This window comes from Camelus bactrianus, chromosome 32, assembly GCF_048773025.1.
Source record: "Camelus bactrianus isolate YW-2024 breed Bactrian camel chromosome 32, ASM4877302v1, whole genome shotgun sequence".
NCBI lineage: Eukaryota > Metazoa > Chordata > Mammalia > Artiodactyla > Camelidae > Camelus > Camelus bactrianus.
Window position 1 is genome coordinate 23,001,676 of NC_133570.1, and position 21,898 is coordinate 23,023,573.

The window sequence follows — 21,898 nt, forward strand, 5'->3', positions numbered from 1 at the left end:
CCACCTGTCATCACCCCAAGGAGTGAGGCCAGAGGGCAAGGGACAGAGACTGCTCCTCTCTGCGTGCCCAGGACCGGGTGGAGGGAGGCTGCAGTGGGTGGGAGGCCCAGAGCAGCTGGGGGTTGGGCCTGATCCCAGGGCTGGGAAGTGGAGGCCTGCCCTAGGTGGAAGTGTCCCTTTAATAGTGGCTGGCTTGACCTGGCTTGGCGCCTGCTTTACCTCCTGTTCAGCTGTGGCTGCAGCTGCTGTGCTGACTCATGCACCCCAGGCGCCAGCAGGAGCTGGGAGCATGGGCTTCGCTGGGACCGCAGTGGGCTGGGGGCTTCTGGATTATAAAACGGAGAAGTATGTGATGACCCGGAACTGGCGGGTGGGCGCCCTGCAGAGGCTGCTGCAGCTGGGGGTCGTGGTCTACGTGGTGGGGTAAGAGAACGGCTCCCAGCATGCTGGCCGGAGGGAGCATGGCTGGTCCTGCTGGGCTGGGGTGAGGGTTTGATTCTTCAGGGGCTGGGCTGGTGGTAGTGGAGACTTGTTCCCAGCCCCTTGGTGGGCTTGGCACAGAGCAGGAAGCCCCAGATCGGGCAGGAGGTAGTCCCTGACTCTCATGAGAGCTGGAGCACCAAGGCCCGGGTAGAGACCACCAGTTCTAGCTTTAAGGAGGGAGCAGGATCTAGACAGGGAAGGAGGAGGAGATTGGCTGGTGAAGGAGGTGGTGGTGGACATCTCCAAGTCTATGGGCGCCTGACGGGAGACCCCCATGAGGTCTCCCTCCCCACTGGCTCTCCGATGCATGGAGATGAGGTAGAGCCCCTGATCACCAGGCTGGGAGCCTATAGGGTGTGGGGAGAGAGTCTGAGCATGTGGGGACCAGATCTGCTGTGTGCCGGGGACACACAGCACTGCCCATCACCTCCTTCCCAGGTGGGCCCTCCTCACCAAAAAAGGCTACCAGGAGCAGGACCTGGACCCCCAGACTTCTGTCATCACCAAGCTCAAAGGGGTTTCCGTGACCCAGATCAGGGACCTGGGGAATCGGCTGTGGGACGTGGCTGATTTCGTGAAGCCACCACAGGTAAGTGCCTCGGTGAGGCTGCTATGTGCTGACACCTCTAATAGCACCCTTGCAGTGTGGGAGAGAGGTGTGTGAGGCTGGGGGAGGCGTGGTGCTGTCACAGGGCCAGGCTCGGGAAGGGCCTTACAGAGGAGTGGGGTCTGGACCAGGCTTTCGGGCATGTAAGAGGTTTCCAGGTGGATGAGAGGATGGGTCGGGAAGCCGGGCTAGAGGGATGTATTTACCAAGTCTGCTCTGAACATGAGAGAATCATCTCAAGGCTTGAGCTTGAGTATGGGGTGGGAGGGGTGTGGGGGCTGGCACCTAGAGCTTTTGGAGCTGGAACACCACTGTCAGATGCTCCTTCTCTGGCCCTCCCACGCTGTATTTCCAACCCCTTCTCCCTCCACCCACACTGTCCCCAGCCTCAGTTTCCTCCTCTGTCATGCTGATGCCCAAATTGTAACCCTGGTGACCACTTGCTCTGAGCACAGCCACCTCCTGAGTGCACCCTACCACGTCCAGAGAGAAATCATGTTCCTCTCTCCACGTGGCCTCTTGTTATCCGATGATGTCCACCAGCGCTGAAGCCGGACCCAGCCTGACGCCCTCCTGTCCCTCCCTCCTGATCATTCCATTTCCTGACAGTTTGCTCTTCTGCCCTCACTGTACCTGGATGGGGCTGTGGTCTTCTGGAGAGTCCCCAGGTGCCCTCCACAGGGCAGCCAGGCTGAGCCTGCCAGCCCCTGCCTTTGACACTTGGAAGGCTCCCTCTCCACGATGGGGACCACCTAGCCCCTTGAGATCCTGGCCACTGCCACCCCCACTGCCCTTGGCCCAGCCCTCGCCTCCTCTTCCTGGATGTGCTTCCCTCAAGCTCACTGAGCTCTCATGCACACCACACAGACGCCCGCCATCCTTTGCCCAGACCGTGCTCACCTCTGGCTCCCCTGGCCATGGGTACAGTGAGGGGTCCACCTCCCTACTAGCCTGGGTGGGTGCCCAGTCCAACTCGGCTCTGAACTTCAGTGGTGGAACAAGTAAGAGTGAACGTGAGAAATAAGCTTTTCTCAAAGAGGCAGACATGGGCTCAGAAATGGCCAGAAGCCCAGCCAGGCTCCTGTTTGTGCCTCCCATCCTCCTGGGGCACAGGGTTGATGACTCGATGGGACCCTTCCCTCACAAGCCAGGCTTCCAGCTTCAGGCCTCTCCCAGTTGGGGAGGGGAGCAGGGACCAACCCTGACACTTGCCTTCCAGGGAGAGAACGTGTTCTTCTTGGTGACTAATTTCCTTGTGACGCCGGAACAGGTTCAGGGCAGATGCCCAGAGGTAAGGCTGCCTGAGGGCTTCCCAGTGGGTCCCTAGTTCCTCCGCCAGCCCTGGGTCACTAGCCATATCCCCTCTTCTCCTTCCCAGGTGACTGAGGGCTCGTCAGTAAGTGCGACTTTATCCCAGGCTCTGGGAGAAAACCTTTCCGCGAATCATCTCACATAGTCATCCCAAGTACCCTGCCCAATAGGATCTACTTAAATGACCCCATTTAAGATGAGAAAACAGAGGCTCAGCAAGGGAGACTCACATGCCCAAAGCTGCCCAGCCTGTGAGTGACAGGACTCCGGATCTCTGAGCAGCCTTCTTCCAGAGTCTTCCACCACTGTCCCCAACGAGGTGTCTAGGTCCCTCCCCATCTAGGACCCCTCTGGGGTCTCTGCAGATTGTCAGAGTATCACCCAGAACTGGGCACAATGCTCAGGTCAGTTCTAGTAGCAGGAGGCAGGCTGGAAGATCACCTCCCTTCTCTACACATGGCCTCCATTCAGGTGTCCCAAGGCAACTTCCGTTTTTGTGGGCAAAGAGCACATTCGTGTTTGTGCTGAGTTCAGGGTCACTTACGATGTCTGGGTATTTTTCATGACAGCTGTGGTCAAGCCAGCATCCCCCACTATATCCTTGTCCATTTCTCATCCAGAAATGCAGATCCTCTCCCTGAAATCTCACCTTTCCCCCTTGTCTAGGAAAGTCCCAGGGATTCAGCACGGATTCAGCACATTTTTATTGTGATAAAAAAACAAGTAACATAAAATTTCCCATCTTAACCATTAAGTGTATAGTTCCCCGGCTGTGAATTTTGTTTGAACATTTGGGACCCAGGACATAGCTTTGGAAGCCTTCCTCTCTGGTGGCATCTTTCTTTCATCAAGGCTAAAACATAATCATTTGCTGGGCTGGAGAGTAACAGTGTGGTCACCTACCCCTGATTCCTGGTCGCTGGTCCCACCAGTTACTGGGGGTTTTATGTCCCTCGTCTCCCCGTCCTCAAAGGATCTGAGGCACGTGCACTCCACAAACACACACAATGTCCTTCCCTTTCTAAATGCTCAGAAGACATTTACTTATTGTTCAGTTTCTGGACTGTCCTGCAGTTTTGCTGGGGCCATGGTTCTGTACTTTTCTGGAATCTGTGTGGTTCCTCTTTTCCTGGTGTCCCAGCTTCTGGCTCTCCCCTCAGAACTTCAGGGCGGGGAAGTAATTCATCAGATCTGAAAACCCTTCTTCCCAAGACCAGCTCCTCTGGAGTCCTGGTCGTCTCCACCCTCTCGGCACGTGCACTGTGCTCCGTGTAGCATCACAGACTTCAGAGAACACTCGCCAAGCCTCCTCCAGGGCTGCAAAACCACCCTCCACGTCGACAAGCTCCTGCACAGTTGGCCCGGCCACGGTGGCAGGTTCTGTGTTGGGGGCAGAGGCCACAGCTGGGAGCCCCAGGGATGGGCATCTGAAGGGTTTCCTGCTGGACTCCAGGCTCAGTTGGGATCTTGAGGACATCCGGGCAGAGGCGGCTGCCTGGGCAGAGGCTCCGAGCTTATGGGATGAGGCACCTCCAGGGTCATCATTTGCGCCTCAGGAGGGACCATTCAGGCTGCTGGATGGAGGTGGATGAGGCAGAGGTGGGGCCCCATGGTGGTCACTGTGGGATCTGGTTGAAGGAGATGGTGGCCCAGCCAGGGCAGAGAGGAGGGGCAGACTCAGGACACGGGTAGGGACAGCAAGGGAGAGCAGGTGACCCCACAGTGTCCTCTGCCCACTCACCACTTTTGGCTCAGAGTCACTGAGCCCTTCTTAGTGCCGGACGCTGTGGTCTCCCTGCTGCCCCTGAGCCAGGGCAGCGGCATCCATGTCAGCCCGGGACAGGACTATGGAACTGCGTCTGTGAGCCTGTACCTACCTCCTGGGGCATGGGACCCTTGGGAAGCTTAGCACCTTCCCCTTCTGGCTGATCCCAGAACTCCGTGGCTGTGTGCAGGCACCAAGGTCCCTGTTTTACGAAAGAACAGGCAGGGAGGGGACGATGCTCGGCCTTGGAATATAGCACCTGCTCACCCGTCCAGCCAGGGCTGCTCCCCTGCCCTATTTTATTTGCACCCTTCAGCTTTCTCATGTGCCTCAAACTCAGTGATCCCTGGGGGGCAAAGGCGAGGAGGGTCGAGTGCCTGTGGACCACAGGGCCCTTGGCAACTCTGCTTTTTCATCCCAGCACCCCTCCATCCCGCTGGCCAGCTGCTGGGCCGACGAGGACTGTCCTGAAGGGGAGGCAGGGACGCACAGCCACGGTAACTGGGGCCCTGGGTGACTCTCCATGCGGGCCTTCTGGTGCCTCTGTGCCTCTCCTTTTTGTCAACAGTCCCCTCCACCCCCTCCCCAGGCCCGGGGAGGTTTGGGGGCCTGGAGTTTGCCTGTGTTTTCAAGGCATAAAGACGGGCCAGTGTGTGGTGTTCAACGGGACCCACAGGACCTGTGAGATCCGGGGCTGGTGCCCGGTAGAGAGCGGCACTGTGCCCACGTAAGTCTCTCCCCTCCAACCCGCCACCCCCACCCCCAGGACGGGGCCCCAGGACCTCAGAGCCTGCCCCCCCCTCCTTCCCTGCAGGAAGCCCCTACTGGTCCAGGCCGAGAACTTCACGCTGTTCATCAAAAACACCATCACCTTCCACAAATTTAACTTCTCCAAGTAAGGTGGGGGTGTCCGGACTGGCCAAAGACCCTCTTTGTCCCCTGCCTGGCCTGACCCCTGCCCACCTGTCTCAGGTCCAATGCCTTGGAGACCCAGGACCCCACCTATTTCAAGCGCTGCCGCTACGACCCAAGCTCCAGCCCCTCCTGCCCGGTGTTCCGCATCGGGGACCTTGTGGCCGCGGCTGGAGGGGTCTTTGAGGACCTGGCACTGCTGGTGGGTCCATGGGTCGGGACAGGGTTCCAGGAGGGCTGGGACAGTGTTCTGGGCCCACGAGCCGGTGGAGCAATGCTGTGCTGTGTACAGGGTGGTGCCGTGGGCATCCAAGTCCGCTGGGATTGTGACCTGGACGCTGGGGGCTCTGACTGCCGGCCCCACTACTCCTTCCAGCTGCAGGAGAGGAGCTACAACTTCAGGTGCGGCCCCCACTGCCCACCTGCGCCTCAGCTGGTCCTCCTCCACCTGTCCTTCTGTGGCGGTCAGGACAGACCACCCTCCCAGAACTCCAGACGCCTCCTGTGTGTGGGTGGAGGGCCCAGGGGCAGGACGGGGTTTTCTCAGCTCCAGGTCCCCCAGCACAGGCTCCGCCCAGCCTCCCACCTGAGCCCTCCCCACACACACACACCCCGCACCCCTGGCTGCTCCTAGAACCACCCCCCAGCCCCTCCTCCCTCCCCCTTCCACCACACAGGAGGCTTTCTTTTTTTAATTTTCACTTAAAGCTTTATCAAAAAATTTTTAAAAATCTATAGACAATGTCAGAGTTCAGTATTGTGAACACCCGTACAGTGGCACCTGGGTTGAGTAGGGTTTGCTTTTGTTTTTGTTTTTACCACATTGCTGCATTTGCTCTCTCTCTCCCTCTAGAGCGAGCAGGTACATTTAGATAGATTTCAAACTGAACCATTTGAAAGTAAATGGCAGACATCCGGTGGACACTCGCCCCTCTCAGGGCTATCCTGAGAGTGGGGACCTTTCCCAAGGGACCGCTGTCCTATTGTCACACTCAGGAAATGTAACATTGGAAAGATGAATCTAATGTTTAAATTTCCCTCCCCAGCTGTGCCAGTAATAGTCCTAAGTCTTTTTATTTTCCAATCCAGGATTCACTCAAGGATCTTTTTTTCTAAGTGTAGTTGGTTTACAACATTGTGTCATTTCTGGCGTACAGCATAGTGATTCAGTTATACATATAAATATGTTATTATACACATTCTTTTTCATATTCTTTCCAGTATAGTTTATTATAGGATGTTGAATGTAGTTCCCTGTGCGACCCAGTAGGACTTCATTGTTTGTCTGTTTTGTATACAGTAATTCATGTCTGCTAACCCCAGACTCCCACAGTTTGTTTTCTCTGTCTGTGAGTATCTGTTTTGTAAGTTATTTGTCATATTTTAGATTCCCCATATAAGTGAAATCATATGATATTTGTCTTTCTCTACCTGACTTACTTCACTTAGGATCATCTCCAGGTTCATCCATGTTGCTGCAAATGGCATTATTTCATTTTTTTACGGCTGAGTAGTATTCCATTGTATACACGCACCACATCTTCTTTATCGTCATCTGTCACTGGACATGTAGGTTGCCGCTCAGGGATCTTGCATGGTGTTTCTTGTCATGTCTTTGAGTCTCCTAAACAGACCCCCCCACCCCTGGAATCCTGTCCTTCTACCACCTCATGTCACCTTGTCACGTGCGTGCACACACAGGCGTGCACACACAGGCACGCACACACACACACACGCACCTGTGCTCACACAGCCGCCAGGTCTGGAGATGATGCCTTTGACTTTTCTCCCTGGACCTGGCCTGGCCTGGCTTCCCTGATCTCCTGCCCTTTGTGATGATTAGGGACTGGCCCCCCACCCAGGGTCTGTTCCCCATACCCCTGTGTCCTTACCGGCCCTACTTTCTCTGTCAAGAACACCTCCCTGACTGCTGGAAAACCATCCTGAGAGTCTCCCTTGCAGCAAACCTTCCCAGGTCCACGGGGGAGGAGTGAGATCCCTCCCCAGACCCTCATAGCCCTGGGTCTGCCCCCCACCTCCCCCACCCCCACGGCCAGTGTCTGTTTAGGGACCTTTCTGCCCCTGTCCCCTCCACAGGCAGGGAGCTCCTGAGAGGCGGGTCCCAGCTTGCTCCTTTGCTGTATCTGCAGTGACAACACAGGGCTGAGACCCAGGGATGGGGCTGAGGGGTTCATGGAGTCAGTGGATGAGTCAGATGGAGGCTTGGGAGGGCCAGCCTGGCCCCGGAGCAGGCAGAGCAGGCCACCAGGCTCTCTCCTATACCCAGGACAGCCACTCACTGGTGGGAGGCCTCGGGCGTGGAGGCCCGGAGTCTGCTCAAACTCTACGGGATCCGTTTCGACATCCTCGTCACGGGGCGGGTAGGTGGCAGGGGTGGACAGGGGTGGAGGGGAGGTGGTGGTGATGGTCCTGGCTGAGGCTCACCCAGATCTCTCAGGCAGGGAAGTTCGCGCTCATTCCTACGACCATCACTCTGGGTACAGGAGCAGCTTGGCTGGGTGTGGTGAGTCTGCCTAACGTGGGCTCCCTCTGGTTTGGTGAGCATGGGCCCCTGGTGCCTGAGGTCAGCCCTTGGGGTGAGGGCTGGGGATGTGGCAGGAGGGGTGGGCAGGTTGGGGGCCAGGACACAGGTCAGTCCTGCCTCTCCTTTCCCAGATCACCTTCCTCTGTGACCTACTGCTGCTGTACGTGGATGGAGAAGCTCCTTTCTACTGGAAGACCAAGTATGAGGAGGTGAGCTGTGGGCCGACCTGGCCCCTGGGCTTCGCTACACTTCTGGAGGGTACAGGCTAGAGCTCTGATCTGCTGTTCTCACCTGCAGGCAAAGGCTCCAAAGGTGACCACCAGCCCCGAGCAGACAGAGCAGGCATCCACACCCCCGTGCCCGGCTGCCCAGGGGCCTTAGGGAGGACCCAGCATCTGTCCCGATGGCCACGGCTGCTACTGGGAGCTGGACACCGGGACCCTGGCCCTGTCTCCACTCACTGGCCCCCACTCGCCAGCCCTTCCTGAGGCTAGTAGCTGTTCCCTGCTGTTGGGGGTCTGGGCTGGGAAAGGTGGGGGCCTTGCCTGGGGAACCCCGTGGATGGAGCCCCAGCACGGGGGGCGAGGGGGTGGAGAATTCCATCCTTCAACTCCCAGGCGGACCATCCCTCCCCTGACTCAGGCCTTGGTAGGGTGCTGCCTGGGGAGATACAGAAGCCAGTTTTGCACAGGGACCTGCAGCAGAGCATGTCACAGGGCATTAGTCCTGAGGGGCTCCTGCTGTGTCTGTGTCTGGAGAACTCTCTCCCAGGTTCTGTCACCAGTGCTCCCAGCCTCAGCCCACTCACCAGTGGTCAGAACAGACCCTCCCACTGTCTGTGCAGACCCCAGCCCTCTCCCCTGGCAGCGCCCCCATCGCAGGTAGAGCCCCCACACTCTTAGCTGCGCTGCTCCAGGGTCTGTGCTGCCCGAGTCCAAGGCAGAGTAGACAGAGGCCTGATAAGAGGGTTGCCTCCACTGTGCTGGTGCTGGGCTGCCTGGGGCAGGGCCCCACCCAGTGTGGGGCCTCATCCATGGAATGCAAGTGAGGCCAGATAACCCAACCCCCTCGGGCCCCCAGGCAAGGGCACAGGCACCCACTCATTTTCTGTGCACCAGCCCCTTCTGGGGACAGCCCTTGGCCTGTGGAGGGCTGGGATTGGGAGGAGAGGATGGAGGAGCTAAGTCGGCAGTACTGGAGGCTCTAGGACCTTCTCTGGGCCCCCTGGGTGACACCCAGCCCAGCCTCCTGGAACCTGTTGGGGTGGGGAGGAGTGTGTCTGGAATTCACTGCTGCCCGAGGTCACACCTAAGAACCAGCCTGAGGCAACAGCTTGAAGGAGACCCTGTCCTTCACTTCAGGTGGAGTCCAGCCATCTGGGCTGAAGGGAAAGTCCCAAACAAATCACAGAGGCCCCCAGAGGCTGGCCTGGTTCTGGCTCTGGAATCCTCATGGGGGTCTGACTCCTGCCTGCTGGGAGCTCCCCACGCCGCAGGGGGTGCCCGCAGTCGAGGGAGGGACAGGCTGTAGGGGTCTTGGCCCCAAGTCAGCGGCAGGGATTTGGGGGAGGCCCCTGGGAGGTGAGGGGCTGCTTTCTCATGGGCCCTGGTGAGCAGGCGTGCTGGCTGCTTGCTGGTGCAGTGACGTGGGCCGAATGGGGAGGGCCAGGCTGGGGCTCAGGCTGGGCTAGCATCTGGAACCATCTGGCACCTGGAGCCTCAGCAAAGCCTTGGGGTCTCTGCCGCCTCTGGATCCCTGCGTCCCTGGGGTGGGGTCACATGGACAGGGGCCCAGAGAAAGCTGATGTGATGGCTATACAGTGAAGGAGTAAAGTCTGCCAAAGCCAGCAGCTTCCCGCGTGGTCCTTCCGGGCAGGAACGTGAGCTGGAGGTGTCTGTGGTGGTGAAAGCATCACCGGGGGGACCAGCGGGGCGGGCCAGGGTGAGCCTGGGGACCCCCTCGGACCAGGTGGGCTGGAAGGAATTTGGAGCAGGCCCAGGCTCTTACGTACCCATCCCCACGCAGGTACCACTGGAGCCTTTACCCAAAGCCCTTGGGGATGGGGCAAAGATGGAGAGCTGGGAGCACCAGCCATGACCGCTGGAGAGCTGCCACAAGTCTGAGTTTGGAAACAGCTGTTGCCTCAGTCTACAAGTGGGTGTGCACCCCAGGGTGTGGGCCAGGTGGCTGCATGCCCGTGTGAGTGTCTCTCTGCCTCCCTGGGCAGGACTCGGGCACGTAACACGCTTTCTGGAAGCCCCGGGGAAACCAAGGGGACCCCAAAATTCCTCTGCCCTTTCTAGGCAGCATCCTGGGGGCCCAGGCTTGACTTTCTGGGTCCACCCGTCCTGTGGTGAGGAGCCTGGGGAGGGGAGTCTGACTCTGCCCCAGTCTTGGACCCCTCTGTGCCTGGTGCCTACTGCTGGGAAGTGTAGCTTCCTCTGAGCTGGGCAGAGGGCACTGGCCTGAATGTCCCCGACTCAGGGCTGTCCCAGGGCTGCACACCCCCTCCAATGCCTTGCAGAGCTCTGTGTCTTTGCTGTGCACTGGGGACAAGTGGTTCCTGGAGGCAGGTGAGGGCTCGGCGCCACAAGGAACAATGGATGCTGGCAGGCCACGGGCAGTTATTACTGTAGATCCCTGAGGCTGGGGACTCTACCCCACCGGCCCACCCCACTTGCCCAGGTAGCTGGAGTTGGTCATAAACTGGAAGGCACTGGGCAAAGAGTCCACCGCACCAGCGCTGGCCACTCCCATTTCCAAAGATGTGAAGCTCAGTCCCTTCAGTCCAGAGGTCCCAAGGACCCCCTTGCGTGGCCAGGCCCACAAACTGGAGCCACCCTGGAGAGAAGGCAGGCCTCCCAAGGAGGTGGGCAAGGGTGGGCAGGTCCTCAGCCTTCCTCATGGACTGGAGGGCTGCTCGGCGTGGCCGGGCTCCTGGGCTGGCGCCTCGCTGGGGAGCTGCATGGCTTGCACTGTCCCCTCCAGGCTGCCGCTGGGGAAAACCACGTAGCGTGTGGCGGTCAGCCCTGGAGGCTCCCGCCGGTTCTCCTTGCTGTGCCAGATGCCATAACAGAAATACACGGTGAGCCCTGCAATGGGCGGGGGAGCATGAGCGGCAGGTCCCGGGGCTCGCCCTCCTCCGGGCTGCCCAGAGCCCAGCCCAGGCCCCACTCACCGATGAGCAGCCAGATGGAGAAGCGCACCCAGGTCAGGTAGCTCAGCTTCAGCATGAGGCAGATGTTGAGGAGGACGCTCAGCGCTGGAGTCAGCGGCACCAGGGGGATCTGAGGCACAAGGGCAGGGCTGGGCTGGGGCTTCTCCCGAGACCTCAGAGACTTTCTCCGCCTCTGGAGATCCTGGAGACCAGGGCCCGACTGCAGGTGGAGGGGGCTGTGCCTGCTGCCTCCCAGAGACGGGAGCCATGGCTCGTTCCGCTGTGGCAGAGGACCAGGTGGGCGGGGGGTGGGAGGATCTGGTGGGCTGACAGCAAGTGGGGGGTGGGGGTGGGGAGTACCTGGAAAGTGTCCTGCTGGCACTGCTGCTGGTAGGCCCCCAGGACAAGGACACTGAGCAGAAACATGACACTGCAGAGCAGGAGTAGCAGGATGTAGCCCCAGCGAGGGAGGTGCAGGGCTGAGTCCCCGAAGATCAGCAAGCCACCCAGGGTGATGGCTGAGGCCACCAGGATGCAGATGGCCCAAGTCACAGCAGCTCCAGGGCCACACCTATCCAGGAAGCCCAGGTAGGGCCTCAGGACTGGCCGGAGCTGCCCAGGCTCAGGGGCCAGGGCCTGCTCAATGCCCACCAGCTCTATACGGTCTGAGAAGGAGTTGTACTCCTTGGGCGCGGGACGAGGGCTGGCTGGGCTTGGGGAACTGGACAGAGAGACCTTCTGGAATCGTAGCACAATAACACTGATGGCCACGAAGGTGTAGGCCAGCAGTGTGCCGATGGACAGGAACTGGACCAACGCCTCAAGGTCCAGCAGCAGCGCCACAGAAGCCGTGAGAACCCCAAACACCAGGATGCCCACCAAGGGCACCTGTGTCCTGGGGTGGACATAGGCAAACGCCTGGAAGAAGAGCCCGTCGACGGCCATGGCGTAGATGATGCGCGGCAGGGAAAAAAGGTTACTGAGCAGGACTGTGTTCATGGCTGCGGCAGAGGGTGGGGGCTGGTCAGCATGGCAGACAGACCCCCGGGGCCACTCCCACCTTGGGAGCAGGGGCACGAGTTTGTCTGGGTTCTCAGAGTGAGCCTGAGTGACTGTGGAGTCGGGATTGTCACTCCCCCAACCCAGGAATGGGACCCCTCAGTTTAGGTCGCAGGCCACTGGGAATCTGGTGAGGGCTGAGTCATGCTGTCCAAGAGAGACCTGGACGCACATGCGCAGAACGGACGATGAGGGTGGGGCAGCCAGGTCCCTCCCAACAAGCCTGGGGGGACAGTCTCATAATTAGCACCTTCCTGAACCCATTATACAACTCGTAAAACTAAGGCCCAGATGGAGGTGTGCTCCCTGGGGGCCAGGGCAGGGCTCCACTTACCGCAGATGGAGCCAGTCGCCACAACGAAGCCGGCCCACCGGTAGCCCCGCTGGTAGAAGGCGTCGGCTAGCGCAGAGTCGGGGTCCAGGCTGTGCCAGGGCATCATGAGGGTGAGCACAGTGGACACCAGGATGTAGGCGCTGGCTGCCAGGCCAAGCGAGATGGCGATGGCCAGGGGCACGGCACGCTTCGGGTTCCGGGCCTCCTCGCTGGAGGCAGAGATGACGTCAAAGCCCACGAAGGCATAGAAGCAGGTAGCAGTGCCGGCCATGATGCCAGAGAAGCCGAAGGGCGCAAAGCCGCCCTCCTGCTCTCCCCAGTTGTGTGGGCGGGCCAGGATGAAGCCCAGGATGATGACAAAGAGGATGACGAGCATGCTGATGCCAGAGAAGGTGTGGTTGAGCCAGGAGGAGACTTGGGCTCCACAGGAGACGAAGACGGAGGCCAGGAGCAGGATGCTGGCAGCCAGGATGTCTGGGTATCTGGCCAGGAAGGGCACCTGCCAGACGCCTATGTGAGCCTCAGTGAAGTTGCGGATTTGGTGGTCGAACATGGCATCCAGGTAGCCGCTCCAGGCACGGGCCACGGCGGCACCACCAATCACATACTCAAGCACCAAGTTCCAGCCGATGAGGAAGGCCCACAGCTCACCCATGGACACATAGGTGAACAGGTAGGCAGAGCCTGTGCGGTGCACGCGGGCCCCGAACTCCGCGTAGCACAGGGCCGCCAGCAGGGAGGCCACAGCGGCCACTCCGAAGGCCACGACTACCGCCGGGCCGGTTATCTCTTTGGCCACAGTGCCTGTGAGCACATAGAGGCCCGAGCCCACTGTGGCCCCCACTCCCAGCAGGGTCAGGTCCAGTGTGGACAGGCAGCGCCGCAGTGATGTCTCCATGGTGGTGTCCTCCAGCCGCTTCAGCCGATTCACCCTCTGGCAGAGGCGGGCCAGGCCAGCAGCGCTGGGCAGCCCCAAGGCCATGGTGGGCAGTTGGGAGAAGCACGGAGCCAGGTGCCAGCACCTACCAGGGCTGGAGGAGAGTGACAGGCTGGGTCACTGACCAGCTTCAGTCCTTCCTTGGACCCCACCCAGGGGACCTGAGCGCCCTTGAACGCTGGCATGCTGGAGGGCTGGGCTGGGACAGGGCTGGGCAGGAGGTCCCAGAGATGCTTGCAGGGCAGGGCAGGGAGCCTGGTGGAGCGAATTTGGGTGTGTTTGAGGGGGTAGCCCTGAGGGTGAGGAGGGGGCAGCCCCAGGGAGCGCGGCTGGGAACCCAGAGCCAGGTGGAAACCGGAGGCTTCCTGGGAGCTGGGCCAGGCCTCCAGGACCCGGAACAGGAGTGGAGCTGCGGTCCTGGGCGTAGCCCAGGCGGCCACCTGGCCTCAGACATCATGGTCACCTTCCCCTCCCCCACCCCGCAGGGCTGGAGTAACCGAGCACTGGCCGCAAGCGGGGGCACCCTGGGTCTGGCTCAGAAACCTCAGGCTCAGAGCTGTGCCCGGGCCCCGCCGTACGCCCCTGCTACCCCCGGAGCCAGTTTCACCGCGCCCCGTCCCCAGGCACCTGAGCTTTTGCCTCCTCCCGAGTCGTCTGCACAGGACCCTGCGACCCACCTGCTGTCTCCGCTGCTGCTGCTGCCGCTCTGTGCGCTGAGCCCGCCCCGCCTGCCGCCTGCCGGTGTCGTCTGCACGCAGAGCCCGCCCTACCCCCCGGGCGCCAGACCCAGCGCAGGGCCCCACCTCGCTGTCACGAACATCCAGGTAGCCTACTCACTCCTAACTCGCCAGGTTCTGGGGACGCCCTATCCCTGTGCCCAGTTCACAGATGAGGAAGCCCAGGCCACTAGGGTGGCCTCCGAAGCTGGTGGAGGTTGAGGTGCAGGTTTGCGGGGATTGGTTTGGATCCCATCCGCATTCCATTGCTGCAGACACCCTCGTTTATCCCTCACCAAGCGGGACACCATCCAGGAATCCCCAGCACTGAGGGTGTGGGGGCGCTGGAGTCAGGCAGGCCCTGGTAAGCGGAGAGTACAGGTCTGCCTGAGTGGCCCAGGGCAATCCTGACATCCCCCGCACAGTAAGACACCTCATAGGTTGGCGGGGGAGTGCACGACTCTCAGGAATGTCCTATGAATTGGCAGAACTCAGGCTGGCTGTTCCTAGCCTCTAGCTATGCACAGTTTCCTAAAAAGAGGAAGCAGTATCCTGGGACCAACCCACAGCCCACCAGCTCTGGGCACCCCTAGGGCCCCTCAGACCGTGGGGGACCTCACAGCAGCCCCCCAGTTCGTGGCTGTCAGTGAGAGGCACAGTGTACTGAGCACCACTTCATGCCAGTCCCCGCACCACAGGCCAGCCCTGTGGCCCATCACGTGACCAGGCTGGTTTCTTCCTGGGACCGGGGCTCTTTGCCCAGCTCTTTCCACTGCTTTGAAAGTGAAAAGGTGTGTATGATGGGGTGTGCCCTTGTCACGGCAAGATGATGACCATCCATCCAAGCAAAGCAAAATCAAAACAGGTATCCTCTTCCCCCAGAACTTCCCACCTGTTTGCAGGTTTATATGTGGTTTGTGGAATAGGATTTTAAGGGCACCTCCAGCCTGTCTGGTTCAGTAGGTTCACGGCAGGCTGGTGGACCACCCCCTGGCAAGAAGGTGCCGCTGGGAACACTGCCTTATCCAGCCCCCTCGCTCCCTTCTGTTATTTGGCTGATACTGTCTCTTTTTTTCCACCCCACTTTTATTCTCAAAATAACATTGGACTAGGCAGGGAACCAGACTCATTGAGCTTTTTTGATCCAGACATTTCCCAGAGTTTTCCTGGGTGATTTCTTCTATTCCCTTTAGGCAAAGAACATAAACTAGAAAACCATGATAGTCCTGAGAGGAAGCAAAAATCCAGCATTAAAAAGTGTTTTTCTTGTATAGACATGGTGACAGTTTTATCTTAAATCATGTTATACTGAGAGGATTTTCAGCAGGTCCTGGGTATCCGGGAAGAGTTATAAGAGCGTATTAATCAGCCCCTGTATAGATGAGAAACATGTGACAGGGTACCAAGTAGAGAAGCAAAGCTTTGGAATTTCTTAAAATATTTTTAAAAATTTAACTATTTATTTAAATGGAGGGACTGGGGATTGAACCCAGGACCTCGTGTGTGCTAAGCATGCGCTCTACGCTGAGCTATTCCCTCCCTGCTGGAATTTTAATAGTTGGTAATTATTTGGGACCTAGAACTCCCTAACTTTTATCTCTAATCTTCTACTGTGATTCTTGCTTTACCCTGGCACACAATAACTGAAGACATGGTTAACTTTTAAAGTTCTATTCTTATGTCAGGTTTTGAAGCCGGATTTGAGTTGTACCTGTTGTCTTGAGGAGATGCTCAGATGGGCTCTCACTTCCTGCAGGGAAGACACCTTCCCCTGCTCTTGTGTGGCCTAAACGTAACTAAGCAGATGTTCCTTGTTCTGAAATGCCTACACAGAAATCCAGAAAAATGCATTTCAAAGTAAGAGTCTTGGGCAGTTTTGTAACAGAATGTCCTTCTCAGGCCTCACCAATGACCCCGTGAGAGCTGGTATGCAGGGTTTCAGGGCACTGACTGTTTATCTACCCAGAGAAGTGCTCTCATCACAGGCAGCAACACCCAAAGGATATTTGAGGCCAAGCATGATGGACATGTGAACTGTAAGCTTCCAGGGGTAAGGCTGGGCTTTCCCCCAACCCAAGCAAGGCTGTTCCACACAGCAGCACCACAAAGATGCAGGGAAGAGAAAGCATCAAAAAACAAAAGAAGAGGGGAGGGTATAGCTCAAGTGGTAGAGTGCACGCTTAGCATGCACAAGGTCCTGGGTTCAATCCCCAGTACCTCCATCAAATAAATAAGTAAGTCAAAAAGAAGAAGGAGGAGGAGGAGGAGAAGGGGAAGGAGGAGGAGGAGGAGGAGGAGGAGGAGGAGGAAGAGGAGAAGGAACTGTCCTCATCTCGGTAAAGACCATCTACAAAAAACCTGTTGGCTGCTACACCAATGGGCATTCCCCTCTGATCGGGAATGTAAGGATGCCCACTCTCACCACTTGCATTCAGCATTTTCCTGGAGGTTCTAGCCATGGCAAGTAAGTGAGAAAATGAAATAAAAGGAATCTAGGCAGGAAGAAGTAAAATGAATTCTAGTAACGTGATCATATGTATAGAAAATCCTAAAGAATCCAATCCAAAAAATATTAGAACTAATAAACAAGTTCAGCAATATAAGATTAATATACAAAAGTCAATTGCATTTCTATGCACTAGCAATGAACTATCTAGAAGTGAAATTAAGAAAACAGTTTTGCTTACATAGAATCAAAAAGAATAAATTTATTTGTAAACATACTTAGAATACATTTCACTAAAGAAATGCAAGACTTGTACACAGAACACTACCAAACATCATTGAAATAAATTCAGGAAAGACATCCCATGTTCATGGACTGGAATTCTTAATATGGTAAATGTGGCAGTACTCCCTAAATTGCAGTTTCCATTCAGTCCTTATCAAAATCCCAACTGCCTGTTTTGCAGAAATTGTCAGTGGAATGCTAGGGACCCAGAACAGCCAAAACAATTTTGGAAAAGAACAAAGCTGGAGGACTCACACATCCTGATGTCTAAATGACTACAAAGCTACAGCAATCAAGACAGTGTATTACTGAAATAAGAACTTACAGATCAGTGAAACAGAGCTGAGAGTCCAAAAACATGGCCAGTTAATTTTTAAAAATTTGTACCCAATGTAAATTTGTGACCAATTAAATTTATGGCCAATATTTTGCCAATTAATTTTTTAAAAATAGATTTTGTTTTTTAGAGCAGTTTTAAGTTCACAGGAAAATTAAACAAAAGGTGGAGTTCCCATATACCCCCACCCCCTACACAAGCACACCCTCCTCCATTATCAACATCTGCCCAAATAGTACATTTGCTATAGTCAATGAACCTATATTGACACATCATTATCACCTAAAGTCATTTACATTAGGGTTCTCTCTTGGTGATGTACACACTATAGGTTTCGATGAATGTATAATGACATATAGACACCATTACAGTATCATGCAGAATTGTTTCACTGCCGTACAAACCCTCTGTGCTTCACCTGTTCATCCCTCCCTCTCCACTAACCTCTGGCAACCCCTGATCTTTTTACCGTCTCCACAGTATTGCCTTTTCCAGAATGTCACATAGTTGGAATCATACATTAGGTAGCCTTTTCAGATTGGCTTCTTTCACTTATTAATATGTGCTTAAGATTGTCTTATGTCTTCATGGTTTGATAGCTCATTTCTTTTTAGTGCTGAGTAATCTTTCTTGTCTAGATGTACAACAGTTTATTTATCCGTCCTACTGAAGGATGTCTTGGTTGCTTCCAAGTTTTGGCAATTATGAATAAAGCTGCTATAAACATCCATGTGCAGGTTTTTGTGTGGAGATAAATTTTCAATTCATTTGCGTAAATATCAGAGTGTGATTGCTGAATCATATGGTGAGAGAATGTTTAGTTTTGTAAAAAATTACCACAGTGGCTGTACCATTTTGTGTTTCCATCAGCACTGAATGAGAGTTCCTGTTGCTCCACATCCTCACTAGCATTTGGTGGTGTCAGCATATTGGATTTTCGCCATTCTAAGACGTATGTAGTGGTAGCTAACTATTTTTCTAATCTGCATTTCCCTGATGACATATGATGTTGAGGATTTTTTGATATTCTTATTTGCCATCTGTATATCCTCTTTGGCGAGGTGTCTGTTCAAATCTTTTGCCCATTTTTAATCAGTTTTTGGTTTTCTTAGTGTTGACTTTTAAGGGTTCTTTGTATATTTTGGATAATAATCCTTTATCAGATGTATCTTTTGCAGATATGCCTCCTAGTCTGTCTGTGGTTTGTCTTCTCATTGTGCTGATAGCAAATCGATTTTTGACAAGAGTGCCAAAATAATTCAATGAGGGAAAGAATAGTCTTTTCAAGAAACCGTGTTGAAACAGATGAATATCCTCATGCAAATAAATGAATGAAGTTGGACCCTTACATCATACCACAGACAAAAATTAGCTCAAAATGAATCAAAGACCTCAATGTAAGAGCTGGACCGATAGAACGCTGTTGTGACATGGCTGAATTAACATTTGTTAAGTGGAGCCCTGAGGGTATTGGATGGTGAGCCGCTCTTCAACAAGAGACCGTGAAGGAATTGAAGTAGAGAAGTTTGTTATTCACAGATCCCAGAGGAGGTACACAGCACACCTTGAGGGGCCACAGGCGGTTAAGGCATTGTGTGGGCAGAGAACATGACAGGACCTGGGAGACATGCCTTTTTTAGGGTCTGCAGGTGGAGTGCTTTGGAGTTCCCTGGCTGAGTCTGGATTGGTCAATTCAGAACAATGAGAATGGGGTTTTGGTAAGCTTATCTAAGGATCACTCAAGGGGCTGGCCTGGGAGGTCAGGGAGAATGCTTATCATAAGGGCAGTTGAGGGATTCATGTCAACAACTTACATTACCTGTGACCTGCAGGCTGTCATCTAGGGCATGCACTCTTGGGAGGAGTGAATTATCAGCTGAAGATCCCTGCAGGCCACTTGGCCACACAAAGTGGGTGCTGATATAGCAACATTATCGAGTAGTTTAAATAAACTCTCAACAAACTCTTACAAGAAAACATAGGAGTAACTCTTTATGACTGTGCATGGGCAATGGTTCTGTAGGCAGATAGTGTATAGGGTCCTCAAAGGAAGAGAACCAGACATAACTTTCTCGACATAACCAGACTAACTGGAATCCAAAGAATGCTAATGTGGACCTTTGCTGACTTCTGTGACTTCAATCAACTAGAGTCTGGACTCTGTCAAACTATGCCCCAATTCTATGTTGAATTCTCCTCTGCTCTCAAGCTCTTTCATGGATATGCATACACCACCCAAGCTCCTCCATAAATATGCATACATCCTTAGCTTAAATCTTCCCCAATTTTGCTGTTCGGGGAGATATCCCTGGTGTTTTGGGAAATATCCCTAGTGTTCTCCTTATTTGCTGTGAGTAATAAATCCTTTCTTCTCCTGCTCTTTGACTTCATTGTGTCTTTTGGTTAGATACCCACCAAGAGGCTAACCCAGTTTTTGGGTAACAGTTTCATAAATATGCTACCAAAATGTTCAAGCAAACTAAGAAATATATAGATGAATGTGAGTTCATTGAAATTAAAAACTTTTATGCTTCAAAGGATACCACCAAAAAAGTGAAAGATAATCCAGAGTGGAAAATTTTGCAAATCATGTATTTGCTAAGGGGATTGTATCCAGAATATATAAAGAGCTCTCACAACTCAACAACAAAAATGCACAAAGGATCTTAACAGACAGTTCTTCAAAGAGGATATACAAATGTCCAGTAACCACACGGAAGGATTCTTAACATCACTAGTCATTAGGGAAATGCAAATCAAAAGCACAGTGCAATGCACCTCTAGGACAGCTATAGGCAAAAAGTCAGGTAACAACACGTGTTAAAGATAATGTGGAGTCATTGGAACTCCCTTACACTGCTGGTGGGTGCGGCTGCTTTGGAAAACCATTTGGCAGTTCCTTAAAATGTGAAACAGGAAGTTACTGTATGATCCAGCCATTCTGTTCCTAAGTATATACCTAAGAAATGAAAACATCTATCAAGACAAAAACTTGTACATGAATTATCACAGCAGCGTTACTCATAATGGCCAAAAAGCAGAAACAATCCAAATATTCACCAACTGAAGATGGGTTAAATATGAAATACCCATACAATGGACTATTATTTATCTACGAGAATAAATAAAGTGGTGAGAAACATAGATAAATCTTGAAAATATTATGCTAGGTGAAAGAAGCCAGTTACAGAAGATTACATATTGTATGATTTCAGGCACATCTATAGAGACAAAGAGCAGATTAATGGTTTCCAGGGGATTGGGGAGAGGGGAGGGCAATGGGAGGTGACTGCTAATGGGTGCAGGGATTCTTCCTGGGGTGATCAAAATGTTCTGAAGTTAAACAGTGGTGATGGTCGCACAATTCTGTGGATATACCAAAAACCATGGAAGTGTACATTTTAAGCTGGTGAATATTATGTTATATGAATAAAATTGTTATAAAAATAAAAGATAAAGCACCAAAGTGTTTGCAAGAAAGAACCCCAGAGACAGGAAGAGTTGAGTGGCCAGAGACAGGTGAAGCCTGGTAAATAGAGGAAGGTTAAGAAGTTGAGAGACCACTGTTTCTCCCCAGACTGGCCCCTTTTGCATTGCTGGACTCAAGTTAAGGCATTACTCCTCTGACTCCTCTCAGTCACTCAGATGACATGCCACATGTGATCCAGTTGACCCTACATCCTTCTGCCTCCCGGAACTTTCATTTCTGTTAGCATCCAAATGACATTGCTCAGATCAGCTTATTTATTTCAGTTAGTCCAGGCCTTCCCCAGTTTCTGGGAGCTTTGTGGTGGGGGGAAGGAAGGCAAAAGAAATCTTACATTTCTCCCAAGTCATTGTGATCTTTCCCTCCACTTTTTCCTGTCTCCTGCAGCTTCTGTCCTCTCTTGTCCCCTTGCTGGACACTCCTCTCCCCAATCTGCTCTTCTCCCCAGGGCCAAATTTAGCTCAGACTCCACCCTTCAAAGTCCACCAGCATCTTGCCCCATATTACCTCTCCCAAATTCCCCATCACTTGTCACCGTGGACCAGTTTCCCAGCTCTTCCTTCTCTTGTCCCCCAGCCCTGGCCATGGCAGTCACATCTGTCCCCACCTGCTCTAGCCCTTACCAGAGGTTCCCTCTCTCCCATTTCCCATCACCTTCTCTGGCCAAGGCTGGCCCTAGTTCCTTGCACCCATCGTGGTGGGCCTCCCTGGAAGAGGAGGGCTTCTGGTTTTCCAAAATCACTCCCTGGAAACCCTAGTTAGCTGCTCGACCCTTCTAACTTCCTGACCACATTCTCTGAAATCTGCCCGAGCAAGGGAGGAGTGGGGAGCTGAAGAGTTAGCCCCATGGAATCCATGGCGGTGGTAGGGGGTGTTGCTCGAGCCCAGACCATCTGAACTGCTGCTGTGAACACCATCCCATGCCTCCAAGACCTAGCAGTGGTAGGCAGGGTAGGAAATCTGGATTTTGCATCTATGTTTTTAATTTTACTTTATAGTAATTCATAATTTATATTTATTTGTATTTTCTTTAATTAACTCCTCTTTGGTCCTGTCTTCTCCATGAAAATTCCAGTGTATTTGGGTTGTGCTTAGAACAGCCAAGAAAAGCCTCGTTTCTTGGGTCGGGTAAACACGACTCTCCCACGTATCAGCAGCAGGAATGGGGGGCATCCTGGGAGGGTGGTGAATTGAGGTTATCAGTCACCCCTCCAGGAACCTTGGAAATTCTGTGTCCTTTCGCCAAGGTGTGTGAGCAGGTTGGTAATTCTCTGGCCTCCTGCAGTGACCACCTGTGGAATCTCCTGCCCCATCCTCCCCCTAAACGGCCGAGTCAGCCCGCCTTGCTGCCGGTTGGCTCCACCCACCCGGGAAAGCCAAGCCCCTGGTCCGGCCGCGGTCAACTGCCCTCCGCGCTGCAACCTCGCTGTCCCCCGCCTGCCCTGCCCCATCCAGCCCACCCACCCAGCTTTGCTGCTTGGAAAACTCGCGATATTTTCGGACCCATGCAGAAGCCC

The 21,898-nt window shown here is 54.3% G+C and overlaps 2 protein-coding genes across 9 annotated transcripts; one reads left to right on the forward strand and one right to left on the reverse strand.

The window, feature by feature from the left end:
• The first annotated feature begins 153 nt into the window (after positions 1–153).
• Positions 154–21,676, forward strand: P2RX6 (purinergic receptor P2X 6). 8 transcript variants are annotated; one of them, XR_012503616.1, is made up of 15 exons: positions 154–423; positions 922–1,072; positions 2,310–2,381; positions 2,469–2,486; positions 4,588–4,663; positions 4,800–4,893; positions 4,981–5,061; positions 5,139–5,280; positions 5,371–5,480; positions 7,366–7,459; positions 7,537–7,602; positions 7,755–7,832; positions 7,921–8,112; positions 9,649–9,777; positions 13,596–21,676. XR_012503616.1 is itself a non-coding variant. In XM_045518059.2 (13 exons), the coding sequence occupies exons 1-13, from the start codon at positions 290–292 to the stop codon at positions 8,002–8,004; spliced, it is 1,122 nt and encodes a 373-aa protein (XP_045374015.1). In that variant the 5' UTR covers positions 154–289; the 3' UTR covers positions 8,005–9,589. The 8 variants fall into 8 exon arrangements, 6 of the variants coding, with proteins under 6 accessions (XP_045374015.1, XP_074212275.1, XP_074212277.1 ...); XR_012503615.1 differs by lacking the exon at positions 13,596–21,676 and having other exon boundaries at positions 9,649–10,443; XM_045518059.2 differs by lacking the exons at positions 9,649–9,777; positions 13,596–21,676 and having other exon boundaries at positions 154–345; positions 7,921–9,589.
• On the reverse strand, positions 10,525–13,905 carry SLC7A4 (solute carrier family 7 member 4). Its single transcript, XM_074356171.1, has 5 exons — positions 13,788–13,905; positions 12,174–13,204; positions 11,141–11,781; positions 10,802–10,910; positions 10,525–10,715 (listed from the first exon to the last, which is right to left on the reverse strand). Exons 2-5 carry the CDS (start codon positions 13,153–13,155, stop codon positions 10,525–10,527), a joined length of 1,923 nt encoding a protein of 640 aa, XP_074212272.1. The 5' UTR covers positions 13,156–13,204; positions 13,788–13,905.
• Positions 21,677–21,898: the final 222 nt, after the last annotated feature.

Excerpts from the sequence above, each read along its gene's own strand:
- P2RX6 (XM_074356174.1), top strand. The coding sequence starts at position 290 with ATGGGCTTCGCTGGGACCGCAGTGGGCTGGGGGCTTCTGGATTATAAA. Across the intron at positions 4,894-4,980 it reads GAGAGCGGCACTGTGCCCAC|GAAGCCCCTACTGGTCCAGG; the intron begins GTAAGTCTCTCC and ends CCTTCCCTGCAG. Across the intron at positions 7,460-7,536 it reads ACATCCTCGTCACGGGGCGG|GCAGGGAAGTTCGCGCTCAT; the intron begins GTAGGTGGCAGG and ends CAGATCTCTCAG.
- SLC7A4 (XM_074356171.1), bottom strand. The coding sequence starts at position 13,155 with ATGGCCTTGGGGCTGCCCAGCGCTGCTGGCCTGGCCCGCCTCTGCCAG. Across the intron at positions 11,782-12,173 it reads GGCGACTGGCTCCATCTGCG|CCATGAACACAGTCCTGCTC; the intron begins GTAAGTGGAGCC and ends CCTCTGCCGCAG. Across the intron at positions 10,716-10,801 it reads CTCCATCTGGCTGCTCATCG|GGCTCACCGTGTATTTCTGT; the intron begins GTGAGTGGGGCC and ends CGCCCATTGCAG.